This window comes from Gallinula chloropus, assembly GCF_964237585.1.
Source record: "Gallinula chloropus genome assembly, chromosome: 13".
Classification (NCBI taxonomy): Eukaryota; Metazoa; Chordata; class Aves; order Gruiformes; family Rallidae; genus Gallinula; species Gallinula chloropus.
Genome location: NC_140098.1, coordinates 13,668,240 through 13,693,150, shown reverse-complemented (window position 1 = coordinate 13,693,150; position 24,911 = coordinate 13,668,240). Strand labels below are relative to the sequence as shown.

Below are 24,911 nucleotides of genomic sequence, written 5' to 3'. Positions count from 1 at the left end.
CACCATCCCTGCACAGCCACCACACCAGGCAGATGTCCTAAACCTTTGAGCTGGGGTGGCTGCTCCAGAGAACTCCTTTCGCTGCAGCGAGCTGCTCTTGGCTCATCAGCTTTATCTGAACCCTCCAAACATCCCCTGCCCCACCCTGATCAGCAGCTGTTTGGCACTGAGACCCCAGCTGCTGTTTGTTTGGTTTGCCCAGGCACCCATTTCTACAAGCGTGCTGGGAGCTGTGCTGGGGCTGCTCAAGCTGGGATGGGGATGGGGGACAGGGGTGGGTGTTCCCAGCCCCTACGTGGCTATGGGAGAGGGAGTCCCAGCTGCCCACTGTCCACTCTGGCCACCCAGCCCCGGGTCCTGAGGCTCTGAGCCTCCCAGTGTCAGAATCCCTGCTTGGCACTAAGGCTGCTGAACCAAGCCCGATTTTAACCCTGGGAATAAAGGGCAGCTCTTCACCACAAGCCCCTGCTCAGGGCATCAGCAGAGTGATCATTTCAGCTCCACAGGAACCCAGAAACAACTCCAAAAGAAGAAAATCCCCATCCTTGGCTGCATGCACACATGTACACCACTGAAATGGAACACACATCCCTTCCCTGACTGGGGCTTCTCCTCTCCTAGACCAAAGTGCCACCATCCTGTGCCGCCACTCCCCGTGACACCAGCTCAGCAGCACGTGTGGCCAGTGCTCCACCTGCCACAACGGGGAGGAGAAGCACATGTGAAACCCCTGGGGCTGCTGGGGTGGTGGCCCCGAAACGCCCGTCCCTGCTGGAGCTGCCTCTGTTCCTGAAGCCTGAGGTGCCAGTTGCAGCTAAAACAAAGATTTTATTTATTTTTTTCTTTCTTTAACACACAGCTCATGCAACCAAGGGCCTAAAATAGCCAGGCCTGTTCTATTTATGCTGCTGTCTGTCTGCTGCTCCCCCCCCCCCCGAAAAGCAAACACGGGGCAGCTGCACTGGCACAGACCTGGTCCTGTCCTGAGCCTGGAGATCTGGGCTGGGTTTTTCCATCCCCCCCTTTCCCCCAGATCTCAGCTCCGTCTCACAAAAAGCAGAGGCAGCAAATGACTCAGTGGAAAAAGCTTTTTCCCAGGGCTGGCAGGCACCAAAACATCCTCCCGGCACGCTGCGTGCCGCCCGCGCTGCAGCCAGCCCCTGCGCTCAGCCCGCCGTGCTCCCCGCCGAGCGTGCCGGCACAGCGGGCGTGGGGAAGGGGAGAGGGGGCCAGGGACAGCTGAGGGCAGAGAGCTGGTGGGATTCGTGTCCCCTACACAGACACACTCCCCAACCGGGCACCCAAGGCCAGGGGCTGGGCTGGTGGCCTCTTCCCCAGGGCCAACGTGGAGAGCTTGATGGCATCTCGTGGGTGCCAAGCACAAAGTCCTGCAGTCTCCCCCTCCCCGAGAAAGCAGCGAGAAGATGCCACCACCCCTTTCACCACCACCCCAGTGAAGATGTTTTTTCCACCCAGAGCTGCTGGTCCAGCCAGCCCACTGGGGCCAATGACGCCAAAGAGATGGGCAGCTCCCCCAAATCACAGCTAGGGCTGCTCCATCCCCCCAGCTCCAGCCCTGGACGAAGCCCTGTGGAGCACACCTGCCCTTACTCAGCCAAAACGTAATTAATTTAAACTAAAGAAGTCATTTTCCCAGCCAGGTTGGCTCCCAAACAGCCCCCCAAAGGGCAACACTCTGGGAGGGGGCAGGGGCAGAAGGTGGTGATACCACAGCGGCACAGCCAGGTCCATTGGTGCCTCTGTGTCCCCTGCACCCACACTGATCCAGCCCCGGGGCTGGGCAGGGCTTGGGCCCAGGCCAGAGATCCCCCTGCCTCAGCAGTCTCCTGTCTGCTGCATCAACCAGGCTCCAGCGAGCTGCTGGCATTTCAACCCCCCCAGAAAAACACTTGAAATTTGGGGAGGGGGATTGGAGCCAGCTGGGGAAGAGCCGGCCCCCCATCATCTGCATTCCAGTCTCTCCTCCTTTTGTCCTCCTCTCCCTGCATCCACAGCCCCCAAGTCCTGCAACTCGCTCAGCATCTGCAGCCAAATATTCTCCCGACGCAGGAGCCCAGCTGCCAGCTCCATGCCCATCTCCCGTGGTCTGCTGAAACACGGCCTGGCTCCCCATGAGAGGGCTCAGGGACCAGCACAAAGGGTCGATCTTCCCATGGCCAATGCCTGAAGAGGGGTTACAAGAGCAGGAGCAGGCTGGAGGAGGGACACGGTCCCCAAATCCCCTCTGGGATCCAGCATCTCGAACCTCCTGGGCTGGCCACATCTTTGTGTAACCTTCAAGTGACTTGTCCCTCCATGACTCGGTCACCTCCAAACCTCTTCACATCCACAACATCCCACGGTGAGGGGTTTGCAGCCTGGGGACATGCATGAGTCCTGGTGCAACCCAGAACATCTGAGATAAACATCTGGGAGCCCCAGAGCAACACATACAGATAGTCCCCCTCCTCTTCTTCTTCCTCCTTCTCCTCCTCCTCACCCCATGTCTCTACAGCACAGCCCCAAAGCACAGCAGAGAAGCCTAGGGATCTTTTTATCCTCTTTTTTCTGAAAGAGGAGGGAGGGAAGGTGTTCTCCACTTTGGACACTAGCTTCTGCCCTGGGAGCGTCCCCTTCCCTCAGCGGGAGAGACTTCAGTCATCTCCTTACAGAAATCAGATTTACTTTCACAGGGAATACCAGGCATATTTGAAACAGCCCCAGAAGCACCAATATCCACAGGTGACAGGTGCAAAGTCCCTCCTGGGGATGTCCCTTCCCCTCTGTAGGACAATCCACAATTCCTGTAACACCCCACAGAAGTCACCTGTGACTCAGTTTCCCCACTCGAGCTGCCCTGCTCCAGCCTACTGCAATTGTAGAAGCAAATTCCCTTTCTGGAAGGGGAAAATGGGTGGGAGGACCATCAAGCAGGTAAATTTGGGTGCCTATAAAACACTCCCTAGTCAATTATCCGAAAGCATCTGAGCTTGCAGGCAGCAGAGATGCGGCAGGAGAGCAGCGGTACCTGAGGGAGGCTGGAGAGCGGGTGAGTGCGGGTTGTCAGAGGATGGGAGCAAAGAAGAGGAGCTGGAGGACACGGACACCAGTTGCCCAGAGCAGCAGCAAAGCTGAAACACAGCACACACAGAGGTGCCAGGGAAAGCCAGATGCTGATGGACGCCCAAGGCTGCTCCACATGCTGGTAAAACCCATGCTGGCCGCTCTCCTCCCTTCTGTCAACAGCTATAGCCATCTCCTGAGCTACTCCCCAGAGCAAACCCGTGTGCCTCCCACCTTGCCCAGGCAACACGGAGGCACCACCAGCCTGCCCCTGGTCTCAGTCACAGCCTCATCACCCTCTGACACACGTGCACCATGTCAGGGACACGGCGTCGTCCTGCCGGAGCCGCCACCAAATCCCTCTGGGTTGGGCTGCCCTTGGAGCTCCCTGCAGGACAGACGTACCCCAGGTACCCACAGTGTCTCTCCAGCGAGGCAGGGACAGGCTGGAAGCTGCCTCTGAGCATCCCAGGGCTGAGCTCAGATCCTCACAGGTTCTCAGAGGATCGGGGTAGATGTGGCAGAGGGGGGATGCCCAGGCTGGTGACTCCCACTGCCCTGCCTGGTGCAAGGAGCCAAGGGGATTGTGTTGAGATATTTTAGGGCGTTGACACCGTGGGGATAAAGGGTTTCAGGGCAGCGCCATTCAGGAGGTTCCCCAGTGAGCCCTTCCTGATGGAACCCGTGCCTAACAATGCTTCAGTGAGCATCACCGACGCTCCCGCTGGCACCTGGGTTTCTCACACTGCTGCTGCAAACTCCTGTCCCCAGTGAGGTGTGACAATACCTTCATGTTGGCTGTGGTCACCTCCAATGTCTGTCTCTCTCAGGCCTCTGCTGTCCCCAGAAATCCCCCATCCCCCAGGTCTCGGCACAGTTTGGCACTGGCCCTCCTCCCCAAAGCCCCAAATACCTGTGCCGACCGGCACATGGGCAGCACCCAGGTCAAGTTCTCTGGTGGGTGATGATGGGCAGAGCCATGAAAAGTTGCTCAGGGTGTCCTGGACATCACAAATTACAGGAAAACCCTGAAGCAAACCCCATGGCACCAGAGTTGCCCCCCCACCAATAAGTGAGGAAGGTTGAATCCCCACATCCCACACAAAGAGAACTGCCATACCCAGCCACATTGGATATCACGACCTCCCAGCCAGCATGCCAGGATGGGCAACAGAGCAATCCTGAGTCCTACAGGGAACAACATAAAAGCCTGAGGGAGAAACTGAGGCAGAAAGAGATGAGCCAGGGTCCCGGGGCGAAGAACTGAGCACAAGGGCATCCCAGCAGCACTCACTGTGTTCAAGCACTTCCAAGGGAAGGAAGTCTTTGGTGGAAAGAGGTCTTTGGTGGGTTTAGCACAGGGCAATGCTGTTTGGTGGTGGCTACATGAATTTGTCACAGGGAAGGGGGCAAACAGTGGCTTTAATGCTCAGGGAAAGGGTTCAAACACCTTTGTGTGGCTGGAGAACTCTAAAGCAATTGGAATTTGAATGGTCGCTTGGGTGGGTTCAGGGTACGCAGGGGGCTGGGGCAGGCTGGTGGGAGCAGCCCAGCATCCCCTAAACCCTTCCTAAAGGCACATGGTGAAAGCAAGAGGCCCAGGGTGGGTGCCATCCAGCTCCCCACCCCTCCAGACAGCAGGTCCCCCAACTCCTCGAGGTCCCCATAAGGATGAATGGAGCTGCTAAGCCAGACCAGGGCTGGCCACGAAAGCGGGATGATCCTGCTCCCTCGCCGGGCGCAGGCAGCCCCATCCCCCCACATACCCACCCTCAGGACATCACCCAGCAAAGGGCAGCCCTATCCATCTGTGCTTGAAGCCCATAACCGATAACCCCACCAAAGGGCATGTCCCACCCCAGGAAGATGTTCCCAAACCACAGCTGGTCTCAGGGACAGTCCCTCCACCGCCAGCACTGCAGAGCAGCTGCCACCAGCCAAGGAACAGCCCTGGCCCTCCCCAGTGCAAACACATCCCCCTGGAACACGCCGGTACCGGGGACAAGGGACACGGCAGAGCCCGAGGGCAGGGCAGGTGGGTGCCAGCAGTGCTGGATGCAGGGCTGCTTGCCCACCCCTGAGCCACGGCAGCAGGACAGGCACCCAGTGCTGTGTGACCAAGCATGTGGGCGAGAGCTGGGATCTGCAGCAGGACCGGGCAGGGAGGTGCAGAGCTCAGCTGGAAAATGAGGCAGGAAAAGCCCCAGGTCCCTCAGCAGTCCCCAGAGATGGACTGGGGGGTCACCTGTACCCCATGTGGGATCTCAAACAGGCTGCAGCATCCCAGGGAACCCATGGCAATTAGCCACGTGGCAATGAGGTGTCTGGAGTTGGGTTGGGCTGACGGCAGCAGCCCAGGCACAGTGTGGGGTGGGGGGGTGCCAGCACCCCATCGTCACCACACAGGAGGACTTTCGCTGGGCGGGACATCTGTCTCCAGAGAGCAACTGGAGGTGTAACAGGGACACAACCCACAAAGCCACATCTAACCACATCTAACCATAAACCTGGTAACTCGGAAGAAAGAAGCACTTCCCATGCAGAAGGACCTGCCCATGGGGACGCTTGTCACTCCCGCTGCAGCCTTGGGTCACACACCTCTGACCCGCAGATTCAGGAGCCCCATCCAACTTCTTCAGCTGGATGGAGGGGGAAGATCACTGCTTCCTGGCCTGGGATGGGAGACAGGGAACCCACAGCAACCATAAAACCTGCTGGGACCCCCAGGGGAAGCTGCCTTTGCTCCCTGCTCAGGGGCAGAGGGGATGTGGCAGCCGGCTGGCTCACAGGGAGCCAGTTGGCTCACAGGGAGCTATGGGGTGCAAGGAGAGGAGCTGAGACACAGCCTGTCCCACCCATGGGTGCTGCTGCTGGGTGTCCTAGACAGACCATCAGCTTCCCAGTGCTCCACAGAGGCAGGACACTGACCAGCACTGTAAAGCCCTGATATGTCACTCCATAATACCAGTGTGATCCCAGGAACAGGTCCAGCACATAAGGCCCTCAAGGGAAAGGGGATTAGAAGACATCAGTATGGTTCCTCAGCCTGGCAGAGCTCCTCTGCTGCTCGTGCACCACCAACAAGGGCTCCTGATGCTTGCGAAGACCTCACAGGCTCCAGGTGCTCCACAGGCAGCAAGGCCCCAGCCTCGGCCGTGGCACACAGCTGTCCCACAGCTGGAAGCGACACAGTCACCCTGTTTTCTGCTCTGTACAGACCTCTGCCTTGGGCAGAGCCCCTCGCTGCTCTGTGCCAGTGCCCCTCTCCCCACCTGAGGGTCCAACCCAAGGCCGTACATCGCCTCATGGGATTTAAGACTGTGAAGAGGGCTGCCAGCAGCCAGAGCTTGGGAAGATGCTCTGAAGAAGCTGGGTGGATGGGCAAACATCCCTTCACCCAGACACATGAGCCTGTAAAGCCCAGCGCTCTTCAGCACCATCCACTGCTCACCACTGTCACCCAAAAAGCCACTTCAAAGCCCTTCCCCTGCCCAACCCAGAGCTGGGGCAGGTGCTGTAGGGACCAAGCACATATCCACCACCTCCAGCTTCCTCTGCCACCCCACATGTGGCAAAGCAGCTGCTGGACTCCGGGAGAGAGCAAAGAAACCAGCTCATGGTGAAGGACCTGCAGGGTGGGAGCAAGGCTCCTCCACACAGCCCCATCCTGCCCTGCATCCCTCCCTTCTCCTACAGCCCCAGTCGTGTCTCCAAGGGTCCCCCCAATACCCCCTGGGGTACCACCCAGACCTGACAACCTGGCTGCTCCCCCCATCTGAGCAGAAACTGGAGGTCCCTGGGGCTGCCCTGCCCTAAGCAGCCGCCCTGCAGCCGAATGGAGCTGCCAGCCCACGGGATGAGGCCATCGGGAAAGGCCAGAGCCCCCACAGTGGTGCCATGCCTGTGCCAGCATCCCTCTGAGGCAGATGCCGGTCCCCCCCACAACTGCAGGGACACGGCTGCTGCTCCATCCCTGCTCTGGGACCACACGGGACCCACATCCTCACAGAGGGGCTCACACACACAGACACGCCAAAATCAATGCATGAGTAAACCCAAACACCTTTCACACCCCTCTGACCAGCTGGGACAACCTGACACCCTCGGGCACAGCCTGTCCTGGCACCAGGGAAGCAAAAGCCAACAGGATTTGTCCTTCAACCCCCTCTAGGTGAAGTCTGCAAATGCCATCACACTGTCCCCAGAGCATCCACAACCACTTACCGGGGAGAAACCGCCGGCCCCCCAGAGCAGGGGAGCTGAGTGCTCCAGGGAGGGCAGAGCCCCAGGGCTCCCTGCTGCAGAAGTGTTTCTGAAATTGTCCCCTGGCAAAACCCACGGGCCACAGCCCCACAAACGAAAGCAAAAGTCGCTCCTCCACGCCCAGCGATGACGTGCAGAGGGAGGCAGCACCATGGCTGGCTGGGGTCCGGAGGAGCTGCAGGGACCGAGGCGTCCTGGGAGAGCGCTTGGGAAATGGGAAAGTGGCAAAAAAACACACACAGAGAAGTCTTTTCTCTGAGCTGGGGAGGAGACAGAAGGGCTCTGCCCACTGCTACTGGCCAGCCACACCGCTGGTGCCTCTGCAGGAGCAGAGCCCAGCCTCACTGCACACCCTGCGCCTGCTGCACACCCTGCACTCGCTGCACACCCTGCGCCTGCGGTACACCCTGTGCCCGCTGCACACCCTGCACCCACTGCACACCCTGTGCTTGCTGCACAGACCCTGCTTGCTGCAAAATCTGTGCCCACTGCACACCCTATGCTTGCTGCATGGACCCTGCTTGCTGCATGGACCCTGCTTGCTGCACAATCCATGCCCACTGCACACCCTGTGCCCGCTGCACACCCTGTGCTCACTTGCACACCCTGCACCCACTGCATGCCCTGCATCTACTGCATGCCATGTGCTCGCTGCCCACCCTGCACCCACGGTGTGCCCTGCTCACAAGCCTCCCTGCAGTTTCTGGAGCAGCAGCAGCCCTGGGCCTGCTGCTCCAAAATGGGGAAGGGGCAGGCGAGAGACAGGGCAAGGCAAGAGCAGAGCAGCGCCCTTTGGTAAGGACGTGCAGCAATGGCCGAGCCACACAGCCCGACCCCATTCCAGCCTCCGCTGGCAAACACGTGCCTGGCTCAGATATGCCAAGAAGATTGCGCACTCTCGCTTGACTACAGCTCCCTTGGAGGCTCGACTCAGGGAAATCAGTGATTTAGGGCAGAAAGCATCGCGACATCGCTGCAAATCAAAGCCTGTGCACAGCTGCCCTTACAAAGCAGACCAAGGAAAAGGTTTCCACGCCAGCTCTGCACCTGCTGCGCCCTTCGCCACGCCAGCTCTGTGTCCTTCGCCACGCCGGAGCAGAAGACGACGCTGCCCGTAGCAAGCAGGTCTCACCAGCAGCATGGCGCGGGTGGCACAGCACGGGCAGCTCCCAGGGAGGCTGGGGCCTAGAGAAGCAAATGCCAAGCCCCCATCTCCTACCTCCCCATGGGAGCGATGCTCATGTCAGATGTGTGCGCCGGGTGGGACAAAGTAGGAGATGCAGGGAGGGAGGACGGGGCACGCTCAGGCTTTTGGGCAGATTTTAACATCCAGCTACGACAGTAAAACATCCACGACCCAATGCTCCAGCAGCCGAGGAGCTGCTCTTGTGATGGTGGGGGATGTGCCTGCTTCAACCACCAGCAAAGGCAGATTTGGAGGAAAAGGATGACTTGGTTAAAGCCAGAAGCAGAAAGAAATGGGGCAGTCCCGGAGGAAGGCGCTGGGCTGCACAGGGCGGGCAGCCAGCAGGACTCCCTCCCAGGCGCTGGGGCGACCTCCTGCCCTCCCTCGCAGCACGTTTAAGGTATGCTGGCCCTTTAACTTGCTAGAGGCTTTTCCAAGTTGCTGAAAATATAAACGCTGGCTTTCTGAATTTTAATTGAATTCCTATTTCCAGCCAACACCGCGGATCGCGAGGGGAGGGGGGGGTAGAACCATCGCTTGGGTAATGAGAAATCTCTTTAACTGATTCCCAACGTAATAGCATGCCCAAAGGTGCAAGGAGCTAGAAAGGCCCCACCAGCAGCCCCAAGGGAGAACAATGTGCAGGTCTTTCCATCCCATGCCCCACTGCATCCTCCCCAGAGCCAGAGCTCCAGAGCCCTTCCCTGGTAACATAAATAATCGTTAATTAGCATGTATGTGCAACGCCTGTTTGCACAGAGGACCACTGACACCCCCATGGGCAGGACCCCACCTTCACCCATGGCCACATCCCGGGAAGAGCTGCGCTCCATCGGCTGGGAGAGGCTGTGTGAAGCTTTGCCCCAGGATGGGTTTGTGCATGGACAGCACAGGAGAAAAAACACAACCCAAAAACCAGGCACAAAGACAAATTCTCAGCCCTTCCCAGTGGCTTCACACGCTGCTCCAGGGAATACAAAACTGGGTTTAAGCGGCTGTGGAGCGCTGGGCTGGCTGTTTCACAGCAAAGCCTTCCCAGCTTGCCTCGCTTTTCAAGTCAGCCCCACCATGGGTAGTGTTCCTTCTGAAATCTGCGGCTTCTGGAGTCATGATGGAAGATCCAGGGCTGGGGGGAAGGCAACTGTTTTAGCCACGAGCTTTTTCCTGCCGGCTACAGGCATAAAACCTGTCACTTCCCAAACCCAAAGCCTCAAGAAAAGCATCAGGCACATAAAAAGTGGGGCCCTTGTTGCCGAATCCTCCATCTGTTTGTTTTTCTGGTGTTTCAGCAACGTTGTTGTGATCTCCAAACTCACCTGAGTTCCTGGGAATTACTTTCCCCCCCGCCCCCCCCCCAGCTCCTGTGATCCAAACAAGTGACCTGGCAAAGCCAGCTGCCAGGGACCTGAGCCAGAGCAGCAAAAAGCGATGACTCAGGTCCCTCAACAGATAATTTACAGAGGGCTGAAAGACAAGCTACGATTTCGGGGCGGGGAAAGCGTTCAGCTCTTCCCCCCTTCTCGGTGTCGTGCGCCCTGCCAGGAGCATCGCGTCCAACACCCGGCTACTCCACCACAGCAGAGAATTTACCTCTCCTCCTCCTTTCCCCCCACCCTGCTGCTGAACACAAGCCAAGGCTCTCGCATAAAGAGCTCTTTATGAGAGCTGGCAGCCCCGAACCGGGACAGGAGACTGTGAGCGTTGCTTTCTCATCAATTACCCGCGTATTACGTTCCCAGCACGCCGATGGCTCCCGGAGAACAAGCCCTGATTTACGGTGGCGCGAGCAACTCCGGCCAGCTTTCCACTGAGGTCACTGGGAAACTCTTTCCACCGGGTGTAACGGGAGCAGGAGGAGAACTTCTTCCCCCCCAGACTCTTCACATGCTGCGCTGAGGCTGCTAAAGGGCAAAAGAGCTGGTGCAACACCAGTGTAAAACTGGGCAGGCTGGTAAATCGCGGGGTAACCAGCAGCACGGCGTGGCCAGGCCCTTTTGGGGTAAGTGAGCCAAGGGGTGTGGGGCAGAGACACCCCCCCCAGGGCAAAAAGCATCTTCACCTGACAGTGAACCCTAACAGGGTGTTTCCAGGCTGGACATCCCAGCGCATGGAGCCTGCAGCCCTTGTCTCCAGCAGGGACTGGCCAGGCGTTATTCCTGGGTGGTTCCCTGAGCAACATGCAAAGAACCGGCACAGGGTCCCTGGCTGTCTGGCACAGACCCCGGGAGCAGGGACATCCCCAGGGCAGGATGCATGGACCCAGCTCCAGCTGATCTCATTTCTCTTTAGGTCGAGCTCAGAATGGCAGTGGGGAGGGAAACGTGTCACAGCTGGCATCTCAAACATGAGTAGTCGTACAGCCCTGCCCACCCTCACACTGCTACAGCCCTGTACACCCTCACACTGCTATGGCCCTGCCCACCCTCACACTGCTACAGCCCTGTACACCCTCACACTGCTACGGCCCTGCACACCCTCACACTGCTACAGCCCTGCACACCCTCACACTGCTACGGCCCTACACACCCTCACACTGCTACAGCCCTACACACCCTCACACGGCTACAGCCCTGCACACCCTCACACTGCTACGGCCCTACACACCCTCACACTGCTACAGCCCTGCACACCCTCACATTGCGATGCCTGAGATCTGCCCAAGAGACCAAACTGTGACCCCGAGCAGCCGGCACACCACGTCCCAGGGGATGAGGGATGCCAGGCTCCCAGAGAGCAGCTCCAGGACTATGTGTGGACCCCAGGCAAGTGCCAGGGGCTGCCTGCACTGGAGGTCAGTGTGCTTTTGGGGACACCTGGCAGCCTCGCTGGGTGCCTTCCCTCCCCGTTATCCCAGCCAGGACGCTCCAGAAGCAACAGCAGAGAAGGAAAGGTGCCAGTCACCAGAAGACATGTGGCCCAGGCCACCACATCACCATAACCAAAGCAAATGCAGCATTTCCCTAAGGCTACTCCAGGAAAACATCCTCCACCAACTCAGTTCTTCAACCCAGATCCTTTCCTCATCTCATGCCCCAGGCTTTTCCTCCCAGCCTTACCCCCCACCCCCTTGCTCTGCTCCCTGCTGCCCACTCCCCCCCCCACCCCAATGCCATTTCTGGCCCACAATAAAACATCTTCTGACCCCCAGCAAAGCCGAGCGGTGTCACACACGGGCATGAAGGCCCCCAGTACCTGGAGGAGGCTGATGCCAGAGACAGGGGGAGTGACATCAGAACCCAGCGTCCCTGGGCTGTGCTGGTACCGGCCCGACCCTGACTCCAGCTTCTCCAGCAAGGTTCAAGTGCATCTCCAGGACTGTTCCGCCCTGGGGCTCGAGGTTCACAGGGATCCTCCCGGTTCCTTTCCACAAAGCAGCTCAGGCTCTCAGGGAGTCGGCAGCAAGGACCCAGCCCTTCAGAGACATTTCTGCCACTGAAGCTCTGCTCCCGACTCACCTCTCCTGCTCCTGTTCCACCCTCCTTGCAGTGACCGACTCCCAAGGGTGTGTTCCCTCACCAAGTCCTCCAGCCTCATCGCCCGAATTAGGGTTACTCACCCGGAGACTTATTGCATCAGGTCCTCAGGCTGGCGGAGCTGATGGAAGGTGCCTCCCTGCCCGCATCCCCTGAGCACCCTCACGCTGCCGAGCCCAACGCTCCGCTCGCCGCTCTCTCGGAGGACGAGGCGTCTCACCACGCACACAGAAGGAGCGAGGGGCGATCCATCCGTGAGCAAAAAAACCCCCTCGGGCGGCACCAAACCGGGCTGCACGAAGGTATCGCATCCCCTCCAGAGGGAGCAGCGTCGGGCTGGGCACAGCTGCCGGAGAAGCGCTTCTGTTCGTCCCCAGCCTTCGGCTCCCCAGATCTCCCCGCGACTCGGTGCCGAAGGAGACGGGGAGGCACTTGCGGCAGCTGCCAGGAAAAACCCAACCGAGCGTCCCCAGCCTTGGGGAGCAAAGCCACCAGGCCCGGGATTTGCTTCGGGTGGGGGTCACACGTCCGGTTGGCATCTTTAGGAGCAGAGGCGGATACACGGGGAGCGGGGACGGGCGGGACAACTTTTACACCGTGCGAGAACCGAGGGGACCAGGCTGGGGAAGGGGAGAGTGAAGAGGGGGGAGGGGTGAGGGGGAGCAAGGGGGTGTCAGTCCCAGGGGATGAAGGGTCTGCTCCAGGCGGTAGCGGTAGAAGGTCTGTCCCGAGGGATGAAGGATGTGCCCGGGACGGGGGGGTGGGGGGGCAGAAGGGATGCCACCCACCCGATCCACCATAAATGATCCCGTGGTGGGATTCACTCAACCAACCGGTATGAAACCGGCTGGTCCTTCTCCTCCCCCCGCCCTCCGCCCCCCCCCCCTTCCCGCTATCCCTAACAGCATCCTCAGGGGGATGCCCCGGTACTCACCGCTGCGGGCCGGGCCGAGCAGCTCCCGCGGGGCTCCAACGCTTCCCCACGGCCGCGCCCGCCCCCCGCCATCACCCGGGGGGGCGTGGGGGGGGTGGGCGGTGATGGCGGGGGGCGGGCGGCGGGCGCGGCCAAGCCTGACCAGCCCCCTACCCCCCCCACCCCCTCCCAACCCCGAGCGGCATCATGCATTTCGGACTTAAAATAAAGAGATCCACCCCAAAACTTGCCAGCCGGCCCCACTGGCTTCGCCCTTCCCGCGGAGCTGTAACTAGAATTAAACAGCAAACAAACACAGAGAACCCCGGGTGGGGAAGGGGGGAATGGGGGATTATTTGCCGCGGTATCCACCCGGCTAGAATGAAAATACACCTCTGCTGGATCGGCGCCCCTCGCTTTTAACTGAAACCATGGATTTTGGGGGTGCTGGTGGGGTTCACCCTGCCCGGGTGGTGTGGATGCTCTCCCGGTGCCAAAACCAGCTCGGGGCACAGGCCAGGACCCTTCCCACCACCACTTCCCCTGGGAAAAGCTGGCTGAAGAAGGAACAGCAGTGAAGCCATGACCGGTGAGAGGGGGGGACCAGCTGGCATCACACCTCCCCGTCCTCCCACTCGGCCCAGGAGTCAGCGCCCGTTCCCTGCCAGCCGCACGGGCCTGCACCCCAGGCAGCACTGAGAACCTGGCCTCCCCCCTGGCCAACACGTCACCGGGGTGTTGAGACAGGTATTTTTGATAGGGAGATAAGACCGGAAGCCTCCCTCTGAGGCTTCCATTCAATCACCCCTCCCTGTTTGTGCAGGGCCCTTCCCCTCTGGCTCTGCTCGTGCTTTTAAGGATGCCTGACAAAATAAGCAAGGCCTGTATCCACCCCCCTTCAGATGTTTCCAGGCATGGGTGAGGTGTGTCCCCCAGCACCCCCAGAGCAGGACAGGCTCACGGGTCACACACAAACAAGGCTCCTGCTCAGCACAAGCAGCACAACAGGAACATCCAAGTGAAAGCTGAGCCGGGGTTTCAGGTGCGGACCCCTTCTTTCTGCATGAACCCAGCTAGAAACCATCCCAGGAAGGGCTGAGGTTGGGCCTGGGAGAGGAATTCAGGGGAAGAAACGGGCTTGGTGTCAGACTTGCCCCCTGCCCCTATGCCACTGGCTTAGAACATTGTTTTGGGGGCGAAAAGGAGAGGCAGCCAGTATCTGATGAGTGCCAGTGCACCCATTCTGCTCCAAAATCAGTTTCACTCAATTTTGTCCCCTGCCTGGCCGGACACCTCCAAGTCACAGCAGGTTCAGCACTACCTGGAACTGGTTTTAGTGGAGGGGAAGGGTCTGCGTTTCCAGCTCCTCACGTGCAAAGCCTGGCCCAGCCCAGGCCTGGCTGGGCCCTAGCACAAAATCTGGGCTCCTCACGCCCTCCAGCAGCGTGTTTATTTACAGCAATGTGCTTCTTTCTAAAGATCTGGTCTCAGGGAGGGGGGCAGAATCCCTTCTGTGTAGGAAACCAGTCCTGACTAGCTCAGACATTGTCTGCTGGAGCCTGGAGGCAGCCTGGAACAATAGGGGTGTGAGGAGCGGCCTGATACACTTCCAATTTTGGACCACAATAAATCTGAAACCCAATAGTAACAGCTCTAAAAATGGCCCATGTTAATTATCTATTTGGGAATGGGTTTGGGATTCAGCCATCACACACGCATGCCAACGGCCTCAGGCCTTCCTGCACGCCAGAAGATTCATTTAACCCCTAAAAATTGATCAAAACCTCCAGGTTTCCCCTCGGAAACTTTCAGACACGACTGCGAGCTGGAGCAGGGACACACGCGGCACGATGACGATGGGGAACACCCAGGGGAAGGGCAGAGGGGTAGGAACCAAACCGGGGGCCGGTTGCGTTCCTGTGGTTCATGCACATCCCAATCCACAGCTCGGGCTTCCTGAAATGCCTCCCAAGCGCTCTGACCCCAGCCCAGAGCCCGGTTTTAGCCCAAATCGCCAGAGTGGAGACAAGCGGCTCCCATTGTTGGGGATTTGCTGACACCTGGTGTTCTGGAGAAGATGCTGTCACGTCCTGCATGGCCCTGTCCCGCCTGGCCTCGGGACGGCCGCTCGCTCGGGTCAGAAACGGGGTTTGGGAGCTAACCCCCAATTTGGGGAAGAGCCTGAGGAACGCAGCTGTGCATCAGCCTTTGCCCTCTCTGTATCAGCACCGCACCTTGTGCTCCCCTGCTTCCTAAATCCAGGGGTGGGGGAGCTGCAGGGGTGATCCTCAGCTCTCCTTTATTTTTACACACCACATTTCATTGGGAGGGAAAAAGCCATCCAACGGTGTGATGCAAACCCAGGAGAGCTCCTGAGCATGGGGGCTCTGCCCATGGCAGCCTGGCACAGAGAGCACCCAAGGCCCCAAAAACAAAACTGACTTTGTTGGCAACAGTCACAAAAGCAGCATTCTTATTTACTCAGTTATTTTACTCTTATTTCATTTACTCAGGTAGAGCACATTTTTCCCCTCCAAAACCAGGAGTAAAACAATAAGCAAGAAGGCTTTTTTCACACTAGAGAAGGAAGGAAACCAATTCTTACAACAGCTGAACAAATTCCAATGTAGGAGCCGGGGGTGGGCCAGGAGGTGGGGCAGCTTCAGGGGGTGAGCAGTTGTGCTGGGCAGCACTTGTGTTGGATATTCTTACTCTTATTGATGTTACTACTGTTATTCTCCTCCTTTTCTGGCCTATTAACCTGTCCTTATCCTCACCCATAAAGTTTTACAGGTTTTTTTTCCCTTTCAATTCTCTCCCTATCCTGCTGAGGGGGGTGTGTGTGACCTGTTTTAGCTGGCTGCTGGGTTAAACCAGAACACAAGTGTATTTTCTAGTTTATCCCCCAGTTTGTGGGCCAGTGGTAACAGCAAAGGCTCTGGGTGCTACCAAAGATGACAAAGTGGCCATCACCAAGTGCAATAAAAATCTAATCCCAGTACTTTCCTTTCTCATGCAGAATAAAACTCAGTCCCTGTTATTTATTTGGTCCTGCTAAAGTGGGGTTTCAAACACAGGGGGGAAATGAATTTTCAGCTGACAGCCTGGCCTGAGACACACTGTTACTGCCAATGCTGTCTGACCTCTCCTAGGAGTCCTGGGAGACAAGGGCCAGAGAAGAGCCCGGCTCTCAAACACACTCACCCTGAAAGCTGCCAAGAGCTACCAGCACTGAGACCTTTCAGCAGGTGGCCATGCTGCCTTCCATGCCACACTCTTCCTCTGATGGGCATGAGGAAGATCTGCACCTGCAAGCTGGGTCTGAAAATACAGAATGAAGCTAAAAGCCACTTCTGGTGAAGCTTTTCCTAAGCTGCAGCACCTGAGGTACTGGATTAGTTCAGTGAGTTACAGCCCAACAAGGGATTTTACCACCTTTCTTTCTTTCTTTGTGCATTTAAAGCCTTTCCACAGTCCAGGCTCTGCAGAGTGTGTCCTGCCTCTACACAGTAGTGTCAGCATTTCACAGAACCTAATCCTGATTGTTAACTACAGACAGTGTCTCTCCCAGCAATAACAGGCACTGGCTGTCCCCATCCTCTGCCCACAGGTGGGCTGGACCAGTGTTTCCATCTTCTGCCAAACACCTGCCCTGCCCAGATCAGGTCAGTAACATCTCCCCAGCACACAAACAGAATTCCATGAATAAACCATGATTCCACATTCACAGCACAAACACAGCAGGAGAACACCACCAGGTAAGTGAATAAATGATGAGAATGACATGGTCATGCTCCTACAACTCAAGGTGTCTTTCCACACGTGCAAAGAACAGCTGCAACCTGTTTCCTCTGTTGGTGTTTGGGACCTTCTCCTTCCAGTGCCCACAGCCCGACAGCCGCTGCCCGGCCCCTCGAAGGCTTTGGGAGTCAAGAGATTAAGTAGAGGCTCAAAGGATGGTTCAAGCCAACCGACCCCTCACTTCACCTCCAAAAGATTAGTGCAATCAAGTCTTCTTCCAAAAACCCCACAAGGGTCAAAACCACTTCACACATGAATATAGTCAGTAGTGCCCATCTTCTCACACAGAACTGCCAGAGTTTGCTTACAAACTGCTTTACAACCTCAGTACTTTAAGGTTTCTCAGTGGAATTTATGGTGATCATCAGCCTTTCCATGTTATCACAGTATAAATATTGATTGGTTTTGGGCAATGGTTTGAAACTTCAGAAGTCCTCAAGTTTCTGCTGGGAAGCTGAAGCAACTCTGTGTGAGAAGCAGCTTGACATGAGGCAAACACACACACACACACACATATTACCTCTTTGGGTCTGTTGCTTTTCTGCACAATAAAAGCTCATGCCACAGACCACCACTAAGTGTCCACATTTGGTTCAGTGCAACAAAGGAAGATCTAACAGTGACAGGCTTTGAAGGAACTTTGATTTCCTCAGTTCTTCAGTGCAACTTTTGAGGACAGTGGGAGATGAAGAGCAATTCCCAGCCAGGCAAGGGCTTTTCTTCACTAGCAGAAGGAGAAACACAGTCTTGGGTCTCGGCCTGTCAAAGTCTCAGCGAGGCCCTTGGGCACCGGGTTGTCCCACAGCCTGAAAGGACAGCAGACCTGTGAGTGAGGGGGTGGCACACTGAAGGCCGTGCAAGAGGCAGCTCTGGGTTCTCATCAAAGCAGGACCGACAGTGAGAGGGGAGTGAGGTGTGACCACATCTCAGTGACACAGCAGCAACCCAGCAGCTGCCTACCTGCTGAGATGGACTCACTCACTTGGCCTGAGAGATGGAGTCTCTGAAAAGTCCTCAGGCCACCAGGATCTCAGAAAGTGGAGGAAGAACCATGTTACAAGCAAACTGATTCTCATCTACCTTGGCTGGTAGAGTCTACCCCAAAGCTGCCCATACAGTGGAAAGCAGAGTGCCTGGAGGAGTCAGAGGGACATTGTGCTGCACTGCACCCACCAATCTGAACAAGCACACTGGGCCCCCAGCTCCAGCTGGGACCAGAAACATTCCTCAGTGGTTGCTCACAGGCTGCTCTCACTACTGGGGAAGGCAGAGCCTGTTCTGGGCCACAAAGCAAGCTCAGGGAGTGGCAGATGCTTGGCTGTGGGACCTGTGTTACCAGAAAGTTATGAGAGATGTGCTTAGAAGAGCAAGTGAAGGATGTGTAGGCCTCTCCTACAAGAAGTGTCTGGTGCAGTTGGATACACAGGGTTTGGAGAAGCAGTGATGAGTGGGAACATCAGGCCTCCAAGTATCTGCATGATACGGATACCAGGACAGAGTGGGACAGGGCAGGAACAGATCTCAGAAGTGAAGCTGGATATAAGGGAGGAAGAAAAATTATGGGAACAGATGCAGAAAACTTCTGATGGGGACATGACACAACTGTGTCTTCCTTTTTATGTCATTTAATGTCAATAAGCTCTTCAGTCCCCTTTTCTCAGGACTTTCTGAGGAGGAGGAAGCCCTCAGCTTGCTTGGCTTTTATCTGCATCCCCTGCAACATCCTGGCCCATGGCTGCTCACAAAGGGCAGCAGGCTGGCATGGGTCACACCTGTCCCAAGCCTGGTCACCCACTGTCCTCCCGCTGAGCCGGTACCCGGCCCCAGAGCCCCGTGACACCCGCTCACCTCACGACCTGGATCCCTGGGCACTTGGCCAGCTGCTCCCTGAGCTTCCTGGCCCCACAGGCACCAATGCGATTTCTCTCCAGACTGTTGGAAAAACAAAGAGAGAGTTTTAGAATCCAAAACCAACTCAGGAGTGTGAAACAGCTGAACAATCACTGGCTCCTGCTCCTGCCCCCAGAGAGCTACACAAGCACAAGCAGGGCAATGCCACACAGCATACACCAGCGTTACACCTTCATGACCGTGGCCCTGGTGATGCAAGGAGCATGTGTGCACTGCTCCCTGTGACCTCCTGCCAGCAACAGGACTCCTAAGCTGATCTCTGGCCCTCGGAACACTCTAACAGATCCAGTTGTGAGCTTGGTGCCAAGAAATGCAAGTAACAACTCCTCCTGTCTCAGAAACAACCTCCCTGTTGTATCTGTACAACAGCCAGGCTCTACTGTGCAGCCTGCAAGCCCAAGGCAAACACCACTCAGCTCCTGACCTTACAACCCACAGACTCACAGCTTCACCCTGCTGAGACAGGGACGCATCTTCCACAGGGCCATGGGGAGGAAAGCTCCATAGAATCACAGACAGGGCTGGGCTGGAAGGGACCCCAAGGATCATAGACTTCCAACCTCCCTGCCACAGGCAGGGACACCAATCTCCAGGCCTGGAGCTACACAAGGTTGCCCAGGGCCCCATCCAACCTGACCTTGAACATCCCCAGGGATGGGACACCCAACCCCTCTCTGGGCAGCCCCTTCCAGCCCCTCACCACTCTCTCTGCAAAGAACTTCCCCCTAGTATCTAATTTAAACCTTCCCTCCTTCAGCTTCACTCCATCCTCCCTGTCCTTCCATTGTCTACCCTTTCAACAAGCTGATTCCCCTTCTGCTTCTCTGCTCCCTTCAGGTACTGGAAGGCTGCAATGAGGTGCCCCCCCAGCCTTCTCTTCTTCAGGTTGAACAAGCCCAGCTCCCTCCATCTGCAGTGCTGGAGCAGGTGACAGCCTCTCCCATGGAACAGGCTGGGCTGTGATGCCAGCGGGGCAGCGCATGAGCTGATGACACCAACCCCAGTGCTGGTCGTGCTGCAGTTCCAGCAGCTGCAGCCCAGCGCCCCGTGAGCCCCTGTGGCACAACACCCATGATTTGGCCACCCCATCCTGGGGATGGATTCATAGAATCACAGTATCATAGAGGTTGGAAGGGACCTTGAGAGCTCATTGGGTCCAACCCCCTACTAAAGCAGCTCCCCAGCTCATATTGCACAGGTCGGTGTCCAGACGGGGCTGGAATCTCTCCAGAGAAGGAGACTCCACACCCCCTGGGCAGCCTGTCCCAGGGCTCCCTCACCCTCACTGGGGAAAAGTTCTTCCCCATGTTGCTGTGGAACTTCCTATGCTCCAACTTGCAGCCACTGCCCCTCGTCCTGTCTCCACAGAGCACTGAAAAGGGGCTGGCCATTTCCCCCTGCATCCCATACTTCAGATATTGATAAACATTAATAAGGTCCCCCCTTAGTCTTCTTTCCTTGCTTGCCAAGCTGCAGATTTTCCCATAGGAAGGCGCTCTGAGCCTCACCCATCCAGACCATCCCAGGCACTGAAGAGAAACAAAAGCTCGCAGGAAGCAGCTCACCTGAGGTTATGAGGTGATACAGGTCCTGTCCTAAAAAAAGACAGTTTGTCTTCCCTGACTCAAACAAAAGACCTTCAAAGACTGGCTTCTGCTCAGATCCCTACGCTGCAAACACCTGAGCCAAACCCTGCCTCGCTGCACTGCGCACCCCCTGAGCAAGGCTGGCGCTGGGTGCAGGCAGCAAGAACGTGGAGCGAGAGTTTGAACTGCAGGAGCCTGTCTGTTGTTCTCAACGTCTGTCCCCTCCTCGTCAGCACTGTGGCTGAAGGCTCAGGGACAGAAAAACGGGCCTCTCCTGGGGTTGCTCTCAGGCCTGTACTCACTCTAAGATCTTCAGTTCTTCCATCCCTGGGAGAGCACTGGCCAGCTCCCGGGCTCCTCCATCTCCAAGGGCATTCCAAGATAGTCTGAGACAGACAAGAAAACCCAACCATGAGTGAGCTGGTCAACACAAAGGGAAGTCAACAGTGTTGTGATACATCCCCATCATAGACTAGCCTGTTTACAAGAGCTAATCACCCTCTTTTGACAGCAGATGAACACTTCCGTGCTTTACAAACTGAAATTTGCAGAAATTCCCCAGCTTCACCACATACTTCCATGTACAGTAAGACACGAGTGAGGGTCACCTCTCCCTGGTTACCCAGGGAGTCCTGCAGGACCAGAGAATGAGATGGGAAAGATGGAAAAGACTGCTGAGCACACAGCTTTACCACCCCAGTGCTAGCCCTCCTTGTGTTGATGGTATTACACTCCTGCTGTGGCAGCTACGGTGCCTCTCAGAGCTGCTTCTAACTCCTGACTCTGAGCTCTTTCAAAGGATAGCTCTCAAAGGCTGGGTTTTTCCTTTTCTGATCACAGTGACAAAATCCTGCAGATCCTCTCTTTGCCACTGGCCACACCACCCAGCCACTTCCACCTGGCCTGGTAAATGGTGACCCAGCACAGCACCATCAGTACAACACCCAGCTGAACGCTCGTGGGGCCACCCCACCGACCACTCCTCTGCCCACGTTGGGGCAGGATTTCTGAATGGTGTGTGGGAGCCAAAGGAAGAAAGGCAGGACAGGATCCCACTGGAGAACTGGGCCTTTCTGTGTAACAAGGTCACGGTCTGTTCTGGGATTTCCTGGCTATCAGCATACTGGTACCACACTGTCACCGTGTCACTCAGATTTCCCCACTGACAGAACTCATGTGTGTTTTCGCTGACAAGACCAGACCTCTCTGGACACTACTGTTAAAGGACAGTCTGCAAGCCTGTTAATAATGCAGGAGTAGAAGCTAACTAGGAGGTCAGCCAGTCTCAGTGCAGTGCTGCCAGCGACACTCCTGTGTGCTGGGTATGGCTTTACTCACCCCACTGCACCGTGCAGTGGCAGCATCAGCAGTCACCTCTCCTGCCTCTGGCTTTGCCCTCATGCCCTGAGCCCCAAGCTACCAGTGATCTGTACACAAACACCCTCTGAGGAGGTAAGGAAAGGCTAGAGGGTCTATGACCCACGTGTCATTTCACTCCAACCATCCAGGAGCACATTGCAGAGCTGAGGGATCACTGATATCCTGACAGAGGAGGGATCTTGGCTGTCCCCTGACAGCACCTCACGCAGTTGTAGTCTTCATTAAAGCTACAGGTAGCTCAGGATTGATGAGTTGGCTGCTGACTCCATGGCATCTTGTATCCTACAGCTGAAGCTCAGGTCCCTTCACAGAGCAATGGGGCAAACTGCTTTTAAAAAGACCTCAGCTGGAGCAGGTTCCCAGCAGACTTCTCACTGAGGTTCTCTTGGGCAGGTGATGACATATCATAACATAGTTAGCCCATCTGTGCTGTTTACTGGGAACATGTTAAACCTCCACACATCAGAGCAAGGCCTTCCATTCCACCATGGAGAGCGGGACTGCAGCTGGTTGAACACCCTGTTCATCTTCACCCTGTTCACCCTGAATTCACTCTGCTCCCAATTCAGCCTCTGCAGTAGCTCCTGCTCTGCCCTGAGAGCCAACCGTGGGTGTCTCGTAAAAACCAGAAGCAAGACATGGACCACAGAGAATCTGCCCTGCAAAGGCAACGCTGAAAGATCAAGTGCAGCAGGATGAGTGTTTTCCTTCATATCCTGTTCAGCTTTTTGCATTCAGCTTTCAGTCAGTTGCCAATTATGTCAGGAACATTTCTGCAGTGAATTTTGTCAATTAGGAAATTACTGGCAGACTTATCACTACGAAGTGACACTCAGTCTGTAAGGATTTAGCAGGATCAGAAGTGTACTGCAGCTGAAGATAGGAGCAGGCATTAGGAGAGCAGCCTGTGTGTTGAAGGGTCTCCCCACCCACTCCCACACTCACATTATCTCCTCCATCCAAGGGCACTGTCGGAAGCCGTGGGACAGGGATTTCAAAGCATCGTCAGTGATTCCACAGAGTTTCAAGCTGAAGCAGAGGAGAGAGAAACAACAGAGGTGGTGGTGCTGGTGTCAGAACCAGTGGGGAATACAGCACCACCACCATGTGCTGCACACTGGCCCTGCAATGCTGCAGGCAAAGCCCAGCACGCTCTGCCCCAGCAGCCTTCAGCACCCCAGCACTCACTCGATCTTCCGGAGGCGCTGGAAGCACGGCAGCCCCTCGGACAGGGCATGGAGACTTCCTTCCCCAAGGCTGTTTTCTGATAAACTGTAAAGGTAATGGGAAAGCTTTGAGTGGCCAAGGGAAAGCAGGTACAGGCAGAGAAACGCCCCACCAAACCATAGCTGTGTGAGTTAGCAAGTCAATCACCAGTATTCAGACCAGGGACAAGCCAGATCGACACAAGGCACCCAGGGGTCAGGTCTCTGCTTGGTGAAATGGGAACAGCAGCCCTGCTCTACCTCACAACACACATCCACTGAGCTGAGAACTGCTTGCTGACAGCCAACACGGGGTTATACCAGTGACTCAGACAGACAGACGTGTGCAGCACATCGTGAATGCACTCATTCCCAGCATGTGAAACTGGGAATAAGAAGTTCTGCTGGAGTTAGTGACTGGTGTGACTTGCATTGAAGGTAAGGGAGAGCAGGAAGAAGTGGGTCTCGGACTCAGGGGGCAGCAGGAACTTCCTTCCAGCCCTTACCTTCTGCTGGGTTCATGTCCACCAGCAAGCACAGGCCACTGCAATACCTCCCCTGCTCTAACACATCTCACATGTAAATCACCAACCCCCTAATTCATCTCGTTGTTTAACAATAGGATAGAATCATTTCAGCTGGAAGGACCTACAATCATCATCCAGTCCAACTGCCTGGTCAATCCAGGGCTGACCAAAAGCTAAAGCACACTGTTACAGGCACTGACCAGATAATAAGTGAACAAACAGGTAACAGTAATAAAGCACATAACCCCCATGTAACAGCAAACACGTAACAAAGAGCAGTGGCAGAAAGCATGCAGCAGGAGGAGCTGACTCTCATCACTTCCACTCTTTTAGTTCCACAGTTAGAAACTCCCCTGCACAAAGCAGGCCAACAGCAGACAAGGTGTAACACTGGAGGTGATCTCAGCTGCCCTGCAGCAACCTTCAGAGAGTGCCTGGCTCCTCTCATCCTACAAAAAGCATCCAGGCTGGGCAGAGGGATTGCCCTGAGCAGGGACACAGCCTGCATGGCAGCCTCAGGCCTGGGAGCTGAAATGATTCCCACCCACAGAGTGCTACCAGCCCATACATCTGGCACTGCCCAAGCAGGCCCACCATGACCTACCTTATCTCTTCCAGCAGCCCACATGCCACCAAGGCTCTGGCCAGCACCATCCCTCCTGCTGGCCCAATGTTATTGTTCTGCAAGCTGCCAAAAGAACACAAGTGCTGGAGGATCATTTTAGACCAAAGATGTGGCAAATATTCATATTTAACTTGCCATGAAGATCGTTTCTACATCTTTAAAATCAGCGCCCAGTGCTGGCAGTAACCTGGGATCTTTGTGGATTACTCTTAATGAAGGGGCTTGGGAAGCAGGGAGGTGACAGCAGGTGCTGGCAGTGTGGCTAGCACATCACACAGCTCCTGCTGCCCTCCTAAGGACACACAAATTCAGTGGGTTTGCCAAATCCAAAGGCAAAGGCTGCACAGTACTGCCAGGAGTCTGCCAGGAGTCTGTCTCCAGCCCTGCGCTGGGGATCAGTTTGAGAAGCGTGAGGAACCGCCTTAAGAACAACGGGCAGGTGGGAGATTTCAGGTCTGCAGATTTCCCAACACCTTTCCAGTGAAGACATGAGCCTACCCACCTGTCTGAAGCCTCCCACCACTGGGATTCCTCTTCTAAGGCATCTCCTGACAGCACCTTATGTGCAGACTGGAAGACACACCACTACACTAACCCAGCCCAGTGAGCTCTTCTTGCTCATCCATTTCTTGCTTTGCTACTGTAAAATGCTGAAGCTCTGGAGACACCTCCCTAAAAGGTTAAAAAATATAATACCTCTGAATTTAGCAGGGAAAATGACTCCGTGGTGCCTGCACAAAACAGTGAGGGACCACAAAAGGTGCTGACATTTGTGTTTACATCACACCAGAAGGAGAGGACAGCCAGAGGCATTAGAAGCCAACACACTCAAACCCAATTTTAAGGGCTATTTTTCTGTAGATACAATTCCTGGTTCGTCTCTGAAGTTAACTCTGCAAGAAATTATCCAAGAGCAGTGGATGTCATTTCCTACAGCAGAGTAACTGTGGAGGGTTTCTCAATCCTGAGATGCTTAGA

The 24,911-nt window shown here is 56.1% G+C and overlaps 2 protein-coding genes across 2 annotated transcripts in view; both read right to left on the bottom strand.

Moving 5' to 3' along the window:
- Window positions 1-12,046, bottom strand: part of CPNE2 (copine 2) — a gene marked incomplete at its 5' end in the record, with an annotated part of 54,420 nt that extends 42,374 nt beyond the window's left edge. Inside the window, one exon of the mRNA XM_084270066.1 lies at window positions 11,968-12,046. Coding sequence (XP_084126192.1) covers window positions 11,968-12,046 — 79 coding nt within the window. The remainder of the gene's footprint in view (window positions 1-11,967) is intronic.
- A 5,377-nt stretch (window positions 12,047-17,423) lies between these two features.
- The window catches only part of NLRC5 (NLR family CARD domain containing 5), a gene marked incomplete at both ends in the record, with an annotated part of 46,003 nt that continues 38,515 nt past the window's right edge, over window positions 17,424-24,911 (bottom strand). The window contains 6 exon segments of the mRNA XM_084270065.1: window positions 17,424-17,505; window positions 18,548-18,631; window positions 20,499-20,582; window positions 22,522-22,605; window positions 22,765-22,848; window positions 23,913-23,996. Coding sequence (XP_084126191.1) covers window positions 17,424-17,505; window positions 18,548-18,631; window positions 20,499-20,582; window positions 22,522-22,605; window positions 22,765-22,848; window positions 23,913-23,996 — 502 coding nt within the window.